Source organism: Lissotriton helveticus, chromosome 2_1 (assembly GCF_964261635.1).
Source record: "Lissotriton helveticus chromosome 2_1, aLisHel1.1, whole genome shotgun sequence".
In the NCBI taxonomy this organism is placed as follows: Eukaryota; Metazoa; Chordata; class Amphibia; order Caudata; family Salamandridae; genus Lissotriton; species Lissotriton helveticus.
In genome coordinates this window covers 580606664-580622065 of record NC_136059.1, presented here as the reverse complement: position 1 = coordinate 580622065, position 15402 = coordinate 580606664, and the positions used below count along the sequence as shown (strand labels likewise).

General features: G+C 43.7%; 1 protein-coding gene across 1 annotated transcript in view; it reads left to right on the top strand.

Moving 5' to 3' along the window:
• ARHGEF28 (Rho guanine nucleotide exchange factor 28) overlaps positions 1–15402 on the top strand; it is a 1107856-nt gene that overhangs the window by 1077476 nt on the left and 14978 nt on the right. Inside the window, exon 37 of the mRNA XM_078675262.1 lies at positions 8607–8720. Within this exon, the coding sequence (XP_078531388.1) occupies positions 8607–8720 (114 nt within the window). The remainder of the gene's footprint in view (positions 1–8606; positions 8721–15402) is intronic.

The window sequence follows — 15402 nt, the reverse complement described above, 5'->3', positions numbered from 1 at the left end:
TGTACCAAAGCCTGCTATTCCTTAGCAAAGAAGGAGCCTCCAGTGGGACTGCACGCCCATTCCACCAGGGCGACGGCAGCCACTACTGCTTTAGGACAAGGAGTTTCCCTAAATGACATCTGTCATGCAGCAATGTGGGCATCGCTGCACATGTTTATAAGACACTACTACCTCAACAGCCAAGCCCGGAGACGGCTTCTTTGGCCGTTCTGTTCTTCATGACCTACTGGTGTGAAATTGGTTCGCAGACCCACCTCCGGGGTTGGTATTATTGGGGTAGCTATTCTAAGGTAAGGAATCTATAATTAACTGGTTCTTTCAGATGAACAAGTTAAGATATATCTGTAAGAAACATAGGTTAGTTATAGATTCCTTACCGCCCCATCCATCCTCCCCGTTCTGCAAACTGATTTCTAGGGTCAAGGACATCCTTTCAGGGCCCTAGTTTTGTGCACCAGTGGTCAGTGTCTTGCATGGCTCTGCGTTTCTGGCACGGAAAGTCGTATACAGAACTGACGTCAGTGTGCGAGGGCGGCGTCTACGTAGCTACCACGACGTCGTCCCGGGCGACACGACGCCAATGACGAATGCGGAGCCGACCGACGCCACCTTCCGATGCGCAGAGGTACTGCTGACGAAAACACTTTCCGGATCAAGTCTGCGGCCTGGGGGTAAATCTAAGGTAAGGAACCTATAACTAACCTATGTTTCTTACAGATATATCATTACCGAAGGTAAGTAACTTCTTCTTCAATGGCACTTGCAGTTTGAACTAATAAGTTACAAGTATTACGGCATTTGGACAAAATATCACAAAGCTATATTGCATTTTAAATATCGTGATCCACGAATACCGTGATGCAGGAATATCGTTGACAAGAATATCAATTTTCTAAGGTAAGTAATATCAATGTCAAAAATATCTCTTGTTGATATTGTTAAAAAACATTTCTATATTAATATTGATGTTAAAAATACCTATGTTATTAATATAGTTTATAAAAAAATATCGTTATTAATATTTTTTTTATTATTTTTATGCTTTTTAATATATGTTTTAATTGTATATGTTATAAATTGTTTGTATTTTTGTAATTTTCTGTCTCACAGCGGGTTGTAGGGTTTGCAAGGGTACAGGGTAGGAAGTACATTAATTATATTTAATTAATAATGACTTTTTAATTGTTATTAACTAATTAATTGATAACTAATTTTGTAAATTGTGTAATTCATTTATTTATTGAGTTAAGTTTGAGGTGTGCATTGGGCAGTTTGTAGGGGAACAGGATGGGAAGTAAATTCATTATAATTCATTATTAATTCATTTTTAATTATTGTTAAAAATGTGTTTAATAATTAATTATGTAAATTGTGTAGTTAAGATTTTTGAAAGTTATTTTTCAGGTGTAAGTTATTCTGTTTGTAAGGGTGAAGGTTGGGAAGTTAATTGAAATAATTAATTAATTATTAGTAAATTATTATTAAGTGTTTAATTGATAATTATGTATATTGTGTTGTTAGAATCTTTATGATATATTTTAGGTGTGGGTTGTTGGATTCATAGGGGTACAGGTGGGAAGTTAATTAGGTTTTTTAATAATTAATTGATAATTATCTAAATTGTGAAAACTATCATACTGTTAAGTTATATTTTAGGTGTGTGTTGTTTAATTTGTTGTTTAATTTGTAGAGGTATACGGTTGGAAGGTATTAAAGGAATAATACATTTCAAATTATTTATTCATTTATTAAAAATTATGTTATTTATTTTGTAACATATTAATTGTGGTATTCTTTTTAATGTCAATTACATTTTAATTATTGACTGTAATAATTGTGAGAATATGGTGTGGTATTTTAATTAAATTAATTGTATTTATTTTAATTGATACTAATTATTAAAAAGTGAAACAATTATGTCTTTTTTAATTTTTGTTATAATTTAGACATGTCATTTTACAATTTAAATATATATTTTTGTATTATTTATTAGATTTGTTAAAATATGGTATTTGATTGAAGTGAACTACTTTCTTTCTACTGTTGCACTGACTTGAGTGGAAATAATAAATTTTACCCCATCTGAATCCAACGCTTTCCCTACTGTTACACAAACTGGAGTGGGTCAAGTAAATTCTACCCGTCTTCAGTCCAACGCTTTCCTTACTGTTGCATAGACTTGAGTGGGAATGGTAAATTTACCCCTCCTGAGTACAACGCTTTCCCTACTGTTTCACCTACTGGATTGGGAATACTAAATGTTTTCCCTTCCGGAGTCCAATGCTTTCCCCTACTGTTGCACATATTGGAGTGGGAATAATAAATGTTACCCCTCCTGAGTCAATGCTTTCCCTACTGTTGCACAGACCCGAGTGGGAATAGTAAATTTAGCCCATGCTGAGCCCTACGCTTTCCTACTGTTACACCGACTGGAGTGAGACTAGTGAATTTTACCCTTCCTGAGTCCAACCCTTTTCCTACTGTTTCACCCACTAGAGTGGGAATAGTAAATGTAACCCCTCCTTAGTCCAACACTTTCCCTACTGTTTTACCCACTGTTTTGGGAATAGTACATTTTTCCCCTCCTGAGTCCAACACTTTCCCTACTTTTGCACAGACTGGAGTGAGAATAGTACATGTTACCACACCTGAGTGCAATGCTTTCCCCACTGTTACACTGACTGGAGTGAGACTAGTGAATTTTACCCTTCCTGAGTCCAACCCTTTTCCTACTGTTTCACCCACTAGAGTGGGAATACTAAATGTAACCCCTCCTGAGTTTATTGTTTTCCCTGTTGATGCACAGGCTGGAGCGGGCATAGTAAATTTTACCCCTCCTGAGTCCAACACTTTCCCTACTGTTTTACCCACTGTATTGGGAATTGTAAATTTTCCCCCTCCTGAGGCCAATGCTTTCCCTACTTTTGCACAGACTGGAGTGGGAAAAGTGAATGAAACCCCTCCTGAGTCCAACTCTTTCCCTACTGTTGCACAGACTGGAGTGAGAATAGTACATTTTATCCCTCCTGAGTGCACTGCTTTCCCTACTGTTAGACTAACTGGAGTGGGAGTAGTACATTTAACTCTTTATGAGTTTAACACTTTCCCTACTGTTGCAGAGACTGGAGTGGGAATAGTACATTTACCCCTTCTGAGTCCAATGCTTTCCCTACTGTTACACCGACTGTAGTAAGAATAGTAAATTTTACCCCTCCTGAGTTCAACGCTTTCCCTACTGTTTCACTCCCTGGAGTGGGAATAGTAAATTTACCCACTCCTGATTTTATTGTTGTCCCGCTTATTGCATAAATGTAAATGTACAGGAATTTATATAGCGCAAATCACCAAGCGGTTTCTAAGCGCATGCTTAGGGAACCCGTCCTGGTATTCCCCTGTGAGATAACCCCTGGCAGGGTATCCGCAAGGTGAAAGCCAGGCATCCCGCCGCGAGGGGCCGTTGTGGAGATTAAGCAAGCTATTGCCCAGAGTCGCAGAGTGTGAACCCATGAATCGAGTAGGCACCGGAGTGAGAATTGTCGAGTCCATGGACATTTTAGGACTCAAGACCCCGCCGAGCCGGGAATTGAACCCTGGTCCCAGGCTGACCTCTGCTTCCAGGTCTGCCTCCTCTAACCAGTGAGCCACACTTCTCCGACAGGACATAGACAGGAGTGGTAATAGGAAATGTTACCCATCCTGAGTTTATTGTTTTTTCCCGGGTTGCACGTACTGAGGGGGAATAAGAAATGTTACCCCTCCTGAGCCCAACGCTTTCCCTACTGTTTCACCCACTGGAGTGGGAATAGTAAATTTGTACCCCTCCTGAGTTCAACGCTTTCCCTACTGTTGCACAGACTGGAGTGGGAATAGTAAATTTAACCCCTCCTGAGTCCAACACTTTCCCTTCTGTTGCATAGACTAGAGTGGGAATAGTACATTTTACTACTCCTAAGTTAAACGCTTTCTCAACTTGTATAAATTGGTGTGGGAATAGTATATTTATATAGTTTGATTTTTGTATTAGTATTGTTTAAATATATATTATAATTATGTGTTTAAGTATTTAAATTTATATTTTGTATATATATATATACATTTATGTAATATTTAAGATACTTTTAGTAAAATGTGTTTTATATATTGTTTACTTTATATTATCAATTAAAATGGAAATATTTTAAATAGTTTTGCAGTTTATTTGTTGGACTTTTTAATTTTTTATGTGTTTGCAAATATACATATGTATATATATATATATATATATATATATATATATATATGAGAAACCACAAACTCCGGTATTGAAGGAAGCCGTCTAGCGGGGCGGTCCGTGTTCAGGGCACCGGCAGCCCTGTGTACTATCACTCAGCACTCCCCGACTCCAGGAAAGACAACACGGACACCTTGCTTGGTTTGCAGTAAGTTTAATCGAATATCCGACTGCACAGCAACGCGTTTCACCTTTCGGCTTGGTCACGCTACAGAAGCATAACAATGCACACATTTAAATATACGTCATTAAGTAAACAAAAAGGAAGGACTCCACCCTAGTGATAATAACTAAATAGTGATTCCGCCATTTTGACCTAGTCATTAGAGACAGCACAAGATAGTTTCTATGTTAGTACGTTTAGAAAATAAATGCAGTTATTAGATACAATTAATCGTAAATTAATAATTTCGTTTTCCAAGTACAAACTGAAAATTATAGGCAACAAATAACCGTCAAAATCGACATTTCATTGAACTGCATAAAGTGCATTGCTAAGTTTGGTGACACAAAGCCTGGTAACGCCCCAGTGGGCACAAATAATATCACCCAGTCATATAATGTAGCTTAAACTTGTAAGTACATACATCATAGCTAACATTCGGTTATTGAGTACAGCTCAACATCGGATCCACTTGGATTCCATGGTCAAAAATTATTATTATGAAAGTGACACATAACCGCCCCAGTGGGCATTACAATGGGTTATTTCAACTACGAAGCGTGCCACATGTTCATGAACCAAAGCCTGATAACGCCCAAGTGGGCACAAACATAAACATAAACAAGGTGTGCTGAGTCAAAAGTTTGTTCGGTCTCGAATGGTTCAGTTGGCATATATCACCATCACCCAAAATGTGCATACACCTGAAAATAAATAATAAAAGTATCAAAAAATCGTTCCAGAAGGCAGCAATTACAACAGTGCAGATGATGTGTTTATGCAAGAGGTTACTAATGAGTTTATGAGATTCCCTGACGGAGTTCATTAAGCTACTTTGCATATATACACTACTACAGATAATATCTCTTAATGCAGATGAATTGACAATTCTTCGCTCGAGTTAAGGCCCTGTGGTATCATGGTTTCCATATCGATTATATATTTGGACTCAAGTTTTCGAAGTGCCAATTTGCGGTCCCCCCCACGGATGTTAATAGGGATCTCATCAATGACAACCATTCTCAACAGTTTCTCATTTTGGAAGTGTTGTTCATAGAAGTGTCGGGCAACAGGGTACTGTTTGTTATTGTGTCTGATAGCTCTTATATGCTCGAGAGCTCTGTTTTTAGCACATTTAATCGTGCTGCCTATATAGGCCTTGTTACATGGACACAGAAGGACATACACACAGTACATGGTGTTACAGTTTAGGTTCTTTCTGATAGTTAGTTTCTTGTCTGTACCTGCAATCGACAAGATTTTACAATCAGAGCTATTCCTGCAAGCCTTACATTTCCTGCACCTAGTAAAGCCTCCCACAATCGTATTGCCCTTCGTTTGTTTGGTAGTAATTAGACTAGGGCTTAATTCGTCTCTGAGAGAATTACATTTCTGGAATGTGATCTGTGGTGTAATATTGAGGTGTTTCTCCAAGTTTACGTCGGTTAGTAATACGTGCCAATGTTTGTGTAGTATCTTGCGTAGTTGTGATGCCTGCCCTGAGAATTTTGTTATAAACCGCAAGGTATTTTTCGCTGGAATGTTTCTGTCAGGGTGAAGTAGTTTAGTTCTATCCACCACATCCACTTTGGCACAGGCTTCTCGGATAGTCTTTTTGCTGTACCCTCTTTCTAGGAATCGACCAATCATGGTCTCTTTCTCTAGTTGGTAGTTCTCTTCCGAGCTACAGTTCCGTCTGGCCCTTAATAGCTCACCATAAGGGATGCTATACACCAGTTGTCTTGGATGAGAACTGGCAGCATACAGGATACTGTTCCCCGCTGTACTTTTACGGAATAATTTTGTTTGCATGGTGTTATCTACAATCTCAACTAAGACATCTAAAAATTAAATTTTGGTGTCACTCATGTGTTCGGTGAATCTTAGATTGTAATCATTGTCATTCAGACATTTGACAAAGTTATGGGCAGATTCCAAATCCCCATCCCAGATCAAAAAAATATCATCTATGTATCTGAGCCACAGAACACAGCGATCATGATCTTCCAACTGGGCGGCCACCCGCTCCTCCCACCAGCCCATCGCCAGGTTGGCGTAGCTGGGGGCAAAGCAGGTGCCCATCGCTGTGCCCTGTGACTGCCGATACACCACCTCATCAAAAAGAAAAAAATTGTTTTCTAGACAGAATTTCATCATGTCAAGAATCATTTTGGAATGGGACATGAACGCCACCGAGCGTCTCTTCAGAAAGTATTCCACCGCCTTGAGTCCAAATTCATGTTTTATGGACGTGTACAGGCTGCATACGTCCAGGGTAACCATGATGTAATTGGTTTCCCAATGTATTCCCTCAATGATGGTAAGGAAGTGGGTGGTGTCTTTGAGGTAGGCGGGCAGACTTACGACATATGGCCTCAGGTAATGGTCAATGAACCTAGATGTCATTTCTAGGAGCGACCCAATGGATGACACAATGGGTCTCCCTGGTGGATTAGTGGGGTCTTTGTGGACTTTAGGTAGTAGGTATAGGACAGGGATACGGGGGTGTGGACATTTCAGATAGTTTGTACTTGGAAAACGAAATTATTAATTTACGATTAATTGTATCTAATAACTGCATTTATTTTCTAAACGTACTAACATAGAAACTATCTTGTGCTGTCTCTAATGACTAGGTCAAAATGGCGGAATCACTATTTAGTTATTATCACTAGGGTGGAGTCCTTCCTTTTTGTTTACTTAATGACGTATATTTAAATGTGTGCATTGTTATGCTTCTGTAGCGTGACCAAGCCGAAAGGTGAAACGCGTTGCTGTGCAGTCGGATATTCGATTAAACTTACTGCAAACCAAGCAAGGTGTCCGTGTTGTCTTTCCTGGAGTAGGGGAGTGCTGAGTGATATATATATATATATATATATATATATATATATATATATATATATATATATATATATATATATATATATATATATATATATATATTGTTATGTTGGTAAATGTAAAAACATTTATAAAATTATAATATAAGTTAAAATTAATATGTTTTAATTGTTTTGCAGTATAAATGTGTGTATAAAAATACAGGCTTTGATATTTATGTGTGTGTGTGTTTGTTTAAATTCGTAAAAATTTATATATATATATATATATATATATTTAAATAGTATTTAAACATTTAATTTACATTATATTAATGTTATATGTTAAAATATGTAAATTTTACTTATTTAAACTAGATCTATAGTAAAAAACGATATTTTTTTATATTAGTTTAAAACTATATTTTTTCAATAATTTTGTGCTTACTTTTATTTGTATAGAAAAACCCTATTCTTGTGATCGATATTTTTGACACGATATTTTGGTATCACGATATTTATGGTTTCAGTATAGTGCCAGTGAACAAAGTATTACATAACTTCTTGTATCGTGGACACAAAGTGAAATGAGCAGATGCAAGGAGCAGAATCTGAGTTCACAAGAATAGAACACACCAGTAAGGGTCTGATTACGACTTTGACGGTGCAGCATCGGGTCTGCCACGCCACCGCACTGCCAAAGCCGTAGTCGTGCCACCCGCCAGATTAGGAATTTCCTCTTGTCTGGCGGGCTTTTGTTTGGCATTTCCATGGCAGTGCCTCTAAAAACGGTACTGCAATGGGAACACCAAAAACAGGTCCTGCCAGGAATGGACTGTAAAGTCCATGCTGTGCAGAAATGGTGTGCATGCACACATGGAGGCGCATCTTGTGCCCCCCTTGTGTGCCTCCACAGGGTGCAGAGGCACTAGGGGCCCTGTTGGGACCCCTTTGTTCCCTCTCCCCCAGGGTTTTCATGGAGGAGTAACTGCCATGAAAACCTTGGTGGAGGGGAAACTCCTAATATGCTTGGCAGAACTTTGGCAGTCCCATGAAGCATATGAATGCCTCTACACCATTGTAATACCGCCAGAGAATGGCGGCTACCTGGGGGCTGCAGGGGGCTGTGGCGGTCTGACAATTCGACTCCTAATAAGGAGGTCGGGAGACTGCTCCCGCAGCTCCACAGCTGCACTCCGGCGAGTCTGACGGTCACCCTAACCACTATCCTATAGGGAAATTACAGAAAATATACATTTTATTGTCCATTATGTCACTATGCTGCAAACCAGCCTTTAAGGTTCATTCTTAATGTTTTTATTAACAACATTTTGAATTCTTTGAATGGCAGGTCCTTCCATTGAAGACTTGAGTTGCACTAATTATCCTCAAAGGGAAAACGTGAGCTTAAAATCGTCGAGCCCCCGCGATTCTTTACTGAAATCTCCTCCGCCAAGGCATCAAGGTAATTTCACTGCTAAACAATTTAAATGTAATGTATACCCTAAAGATCTATGTTGCTGAAATGTATGTATATTTATGACAAGAGTCCAACTAACTAAACAAACCAGAGTTACTGAAAGACAATCTAATGCAGTCGAAATCCAATTTAAAGCTACGTTTTCTGCTTCCACTGGAATTGAAACAGATATTAAAAGCAGACGAGAAATTAAAACTATGGCCTGAGAGGAGCTTGGCGCGCGTCCAAGATGGCCGCGTGAGCTCGGGGCTCCCGGGACCCCCGCAACCGCTGGGACTATCCTGCAACATATCCTAAATTTTCGATATAGATCTGGTCGACTGAGTGGTAGAGGCACCAAATGAGACTTTCCGTGGTCGAATCTGACGACGGAAAGTGAAGTTGGGGCGACTGAGAGATCGGGGCCTGAGCCGGAAGGGGACCGGGGTCTCGGATGGGAGGTGACCCGGCCCCAAGTTGAACAACATCGGATCGCTCGACCGGAAGTGGCCGGCTCGAACCCCCGTTTTGACTTCCGGTCAGGAAAGATAGACTGTGGGTGCCTTGTTTTATTGGGGTGTCCCTCCCCCTCCCGATGATACGTCCCTCCCCGGTGTACTGGAAGTGGTGGAAGACTACGTCGCCCTTGAGGTGGTGGCCAGGTGCCTAACTGCTTTCAGCTGAGCGGAGACAACAGAAGTGCGGTCTTGGGGCGGGCTTGGCTCTGGAGATGGCGTCCAAACCGGAGACAGAGAAGCCCCAGGTGAAATCGCCCAGAACAAGTCGTACATTGCAATCCAACAAACTGGGTAGATACACTGTCACGAAGTGCTCGCCTGGAGCGTCTGGCCTGTCCCAGGATGGCGGAATAGCGGATCCTAGCACAACACTGGAACCCACATTGCACGATGTGATGGCGGCCATCGAGGGGGTTCGCACTTCTCTTGGCCAACAGATACAGTCCTTGGACCACAAACTAGATACTGTAACCATTGAGGTCAACCTGATCCGGGCAGATCTCACTAAAACGAATATGAAGGTGCATTGACATAAAGACGGCTAGCCTGACGGATGATGTGGTGGAGCTCCAGCGGGAAGTGCGAAACTTGAGAACGGCTGGAGAGGTACAGGGTCGGCAATTGGATGAGTACGAAGGAAGAGCCAGAAGGAACAATGTGCGTCTGACCGGAGTTCCGGAGAATGCTGAGGGACAATCCCCTGACCTATTTGTGGAGGACTTAATCACCAAGCATTTGCAGCCTAAAGGTCTAAGTTCCTTCTTTACAGTCGAGAGGGCACACAGGGTCCCAGGTGGGAGACCGCATCTGGGTGCTACCCCTCGGCCAATGATTGTGCGTCTCCTGAACTTTAGAGACAGGGATACTATTCTCCAGGCCTCCAGGTCGCAGGGGCCTCTGCAATTTCAGAACTCGTCACTGAACTTTTATCCTGACTTCACTCAGAAGGTCCAGAAGCAGCAGCAGAGTTTCCAAGGAGTCACACAACGACTGCGAACTAAGGGGTATAAGTATGCCTTGATGTATCCAGCAAAGCTTCGAGTGGAGGTGCGTGGAAAGACTTGGTTCTTCGATAACCCGAAGGCGGCATCGGACTGGGTTGATGGACTACCGACTCAGGCGGAGTTTCAGGAGCGTGATGGCAAGGAGACGGAAGACCAGTGACACTTTCGGGGTAGCTGGGACGTCCAATTGTGGGGAGGGAGGAGTATACTGTTGCTTATATAACATCCTGATTGACTTTGATTATGGCGGGATGGTGGGGATCCGGGATACTGGACTCCTCCTCACATCTATATTTAGATAGGGGTTGGTTTGAGTGAAGGGCGACAGGCACACTGCGAGTTGGGGTTTGGCAAAGGCCGAGTGCAGGGGTGCAGGGTGGGGGGTGGGGGTCTGGGTGTGAAGGTGAGAGTGTGTTTTTTTGTTTTTACTTTTTGTTTTTTGATCTCAGGAACAGCGATGCTATTGTATTTTGAACTGTATAAGTGTGGAGACACGTAATTCACAGGGGTCTGGAATGAGGGTACTGAGTTGGAATGTTAATGGCCTGGGGGACAAGATCAAGAGAGGGATGGTGAACCAGCTTATTAGGAGACATGCCCCTGACATAGTACTTCTACAGGACACACATCTGGTTGGTAATACATGTTTGGCCCTCCACAGGGGGGGTTATAAATTGGTAGTGAATACAGGATTCACAACCGGGTCGAGGGGAGTGGGGATCTTGGTTAAGAACTCCTTTCCACTGTCGGTGCAACACATCTGGGTCGACCAGAGGGGTAGATACGTTGGGGGTCTCGGGATTGGTTTGGGGTCGAACTGTAACTTTGTTGTCTGTGTATGTGCCGCCGGGATTACAAACCGAAACCTATCGTGATCTGGGGAATGTTTTTCTTTCGCTTCCTTTGGGAGACCTGGTGATTGGTGGGGACTTTAACTCTGTGCTAGATGGGGAATTGGATCGCTGCCCTCCTCGGGTGCTCCGCCCATCGCAGCGGTGTCTATCGGATTTCCTTGCGTCGATGGGTTTGATTGATGGATGGCGTGCACGCTACCCGATGTCCGTTCACTACTCTCATGTCTCTGCGGCTCACGGTAGTCTTTCTCAGATGGATTATGCATTGCTCCCTGCCGGGATGGCGCTTAAGATTAGTGAAGCGCGCTATCTCGGGAGGGGCATTTCTGATCACTCCCCGTTGTGGTTGGTCATTCGTTTAGATCTGCCGGCGGCTGGCAGGGTAGCTCCTATCCGCGCGTGGCAACTGAAAGACATAGTCATTAGAAAAGAGGTCCTCCGTATGTCCGATAGATATTTCCAAGAGAATGCTGGCACCGTTGAGTCGGCGCGGACACTGTGGGAGGCATATAAAACAGTGGCGAGAGGGGAAGTTTTGTCCCTGGTTGCCGGGAAGAAGAAGAGGGCGCTCGCAGATGTGGTCCGGTTGGAGGCAGAACTTCTGAGCTTAGAAGAGAAATTTAATGAGTCCAGGGCTCCGGAGGACCTGCATCAGGTACGCCTTCGTGAGGAGGAATATCGAATATTAGTACGCAATAAAGCAGTGGCTACACAAGCGGCTGTGCAGAGCAGAATATATGAGCATGGGGATAAGGACCCTTAAGAGATAGTGGATGAGTTTGCCGATTATTATCAGGCGGTGTATACGGCGGGAGTACCTATTCGGAGGCGGAAAGCGGCGATATGATCAGGGATATTGTCATGCCTTGTCTGTCGGAGGAACATAGAAATTACCTTGACTCCGCGTTCACGGACGATAAAGTGGCCCAAGCGATTAGGCAGGTTAAATCGGGCAAAGCGACTGGTCCGAATGGAATCCCCATTGAACTGTACAAGTTGAATGCTAATAAGTTGGCTCCATATGTGCGTGCTATGTTCCTGGAGAGTAGGGAAGTGGGAGAGCTCTCGTACGATCAGCGTATTGCTAATGTGGTGGTTTTATACAAGGAGGGCAAGCCCAAGACGCAGTGTTCTTCGTACAGGCCTATATCGCTGTTGAACGCGGAACCTAAAATCCTCGCGAAGCTCTTGGCGACTAGGCTTGTTAAGGTGATCACGACTTTGATTCACCCGGATCAGTCCGCATTTATGCCGCATCGAAACACGGTGTTGAATCTGCGGCAGCTGCAGGGAGGCCTGGGAGGTGTCTCGAAGATTCATGAACAGACGGTGTTGGTCTCTTTAGATGCGTTGATGGTCTTTGATCGAGTGGAATGGCAGTATTTGTTTGCGGTGTTGGGGAAGATGGGGTTCGGCAGTGAATTCATTGGATGGGTTTGCCTGTTGTACTCCAAGCCCTTGGCTAGAATAATAGTCAACAATTGCAAGTCCCGCGATTGGGAGGGGGACGAGACAGGGATGTCCACTGTCCCCCCTGTTGTTTGCGCTTGCGATGGAGCCATTGGCCGCATGGGTGCGTTGGGACAGGTCGATTCGGGGTTTGCTTTGGACGTCGTAATGGGAAGACAAGATTTCGCTTTACGCTGATGATGTTTTGCTGTACCTCACTAGACCTAGGGAGTCGTTCAGGGTCTTCCTGGATGTCTTAGCCATTTTTGGTCGATACTCTGGTCTAGTCATCAACTGTGATAAATCGGTGATGTTTGTAGTGGCAGGGGATCCTCCTGTGATTCCGCAGTCTTGTCCGGTGCGGTTGGAATAAGTGGGGTTTCAATACCTTGGCATTTACGTGACGCTGAACCCGCAGCTGCGGTATGAAAGGAACTTGGTTGCTCCATTGACTAGGTGCAGGGCAGATGTGGAGCGTTGGAGGTCCCTTCCGCTCTCTCTGCTAGGGAGAGCAGCTTTGTTCAAGATGATGGCGCTTCCTCGGTTTTTGTATGCGTTGCAGAATTCGATGGACCTGGTTCCGGCGGCCTATTTTAGAGAGATAGAATCCCTCCAGAGACGGCTTCTCTGGGGAGGTAGTGCTCGAATTGCATATAGCAAGCTGACCCTTCCTTGGTACGATGGGGGAATTGGGCTCCCAGACATTCGCAAGTTTTACTGGTCCTCTCAACTAGCTGCAGTGAACAACATAATATACGGTATCCCTGGTGACCCTGGTTATGCAATGGTTTGGGGTCAGGTGCCGGGTGGTTCGTTGGAGAGGGCTCTATATTCTAGGCCGCGTAGATTCCCGCTGACGGGCCCCACTGACCACGCGGTCCGTGTCTGGCATATTGCTAATAAATGTTTGGGGTGGGAGGGTAGACTAACACTCGCCACTCCTTTATTGAACTCAGAGAAGTTGGGCAGTATGTGGAAGTAGAAGGGCTTTGACAGGTGGGACCTGATTGGCATAGTGAAGATTGGGGATGTTTGGAAAAAGGGCGCAGTGCATATGTTCGAGTCCTTGGTGGCCCAGTACCAACTACACCGAAACTAATACTTTCGATACTTACAGGTGCGCCACTCATTAGATACACATGTCCCTAAGGGTACGGTTCTTCTGGAGGCGTCGCCTCTGGAGGACCGAGTGTTAGATGGACATAGCCCTGAAAAGACGATCTCCCTGATATACCGTAAGTTGGTGAATCATTCAGAGGATCCGCTGCGGAAGATCAGGGCCCAGTGGTGCGAGGATGGATTGGAACTAGACGATGAGGACTGGATAGCAGCGGTGGCCTCTCCTAAGGAGGTGGCGATTCAGATGCGGCTGAGGTTAGTTCAGCTGAAAATCTTGCATAGATCATATATTACTGGGCTGCGTCTGGTTCGAATGGGACGTGCTGATAGTGGTGCGTGCCGGAAGGGATGTGCGGAAGATGGTACCCTAATGTATACATTGTGGCATTGTGATCGAGTGCAAGACTTCTGGTCGACCATACATGTGGAGCTGAGCCAGGCGTTGGGCACAAAGATAAAACCTGTGGCTAGGCGTTGTTTGCTGAATGTTTGGGAACCGTCTGATTTGAATGAGCCCCAGAAACAGTGGGTAACATTAGCGAATATGATTGCCAAACGCAACATCGCTCAGCTCTGGGGCGCCAGCCAGACGCCGGGGGTCACCAAGTGGGCTGAGGACCTAGACTGGTGTATGGTGCGTGAAAAGTCGGTATACATGGCCAGAGGGTGCCCTCGTAAGTGGGGGAAGATTTGGGGTCCATGGAACAGCTATAGGGGCGATATCTGTGCTCCCCCTGATCCTAACTTTGATGAAAATGTGCCCGATACCACCGTCCCCTGAGATTTTTAATATGACAATGTAATCCTTTCTTCTCACACCAAAGTATTGAAATGTTTTGGCTTCCCTGAGATTTTATTTTTTGATTTGTATGTGTGTTTTATGATTTAATAAAAAGAAATTTAAAAAAAACTATGGCTTGGCAGTGCAGCTGTGTCCCTTTGAGAGCCTGTAACCTGATGGTAAGCTGCATGTGAACCCCTATCGGCCCTCCCCTCCCCTCCACACCTATCTGTTAGACTGCCTCTGTTGGAGGGAGATCTTCTGAAATAGTTATTTTTGTTACTTCAAGGAAGGCCAGTGTTAACAGCATGTATGCATTGTTTCTCACAAGAGAGATGTGTCTCCTGTTTGACAATGTATGCCTCGGCTGCCCACCTTTCATTCGAGCCTACAGAATCTCTGACTGTATGTATCTATGCACACCTCTTCTTGGTGCTGTACCTCATATAACAATTGAGGTCCATGTATGAATGACTGAATAGAAAAAGAACTTTCACCCACAGAGTTCCCCTAACACCGATTTCCCAAATAAGTTTAAACTGCGCTCAACCTTCGATAGCACCACAAAATGCAAACCTGCATGGTGTGCTGGGAATGGTGTTAGCAAAACGCTGGGCCGCCACATAAAAGGGCATATTATCAACAGAATCCGATAAATATCTTAAAGCTCGCTTAGCACGTCTTTTACTATCGCTGGATTACATTGCCGTGTTAGGGGCGTATTAGCAACGCTTTGCTCAGAGGCGATGTTAAATCTAGCGATAGCCGTCAAAGCCAGAAGCAGCGCAAGTAATACAGCAATGTTTTGACAGCGCTAATGTAAAGCTTGCTAATAGGCAGGTGTGGACTCAGCCTGACAATCCACCTCCCATTGACAAGATGGCTAAGTCAGGTTTTAATCAGGCGTTAAATACCAGCGATAATCGCGGTTACTGTGACTTTTATTATCGCTTCGCGGGTCTG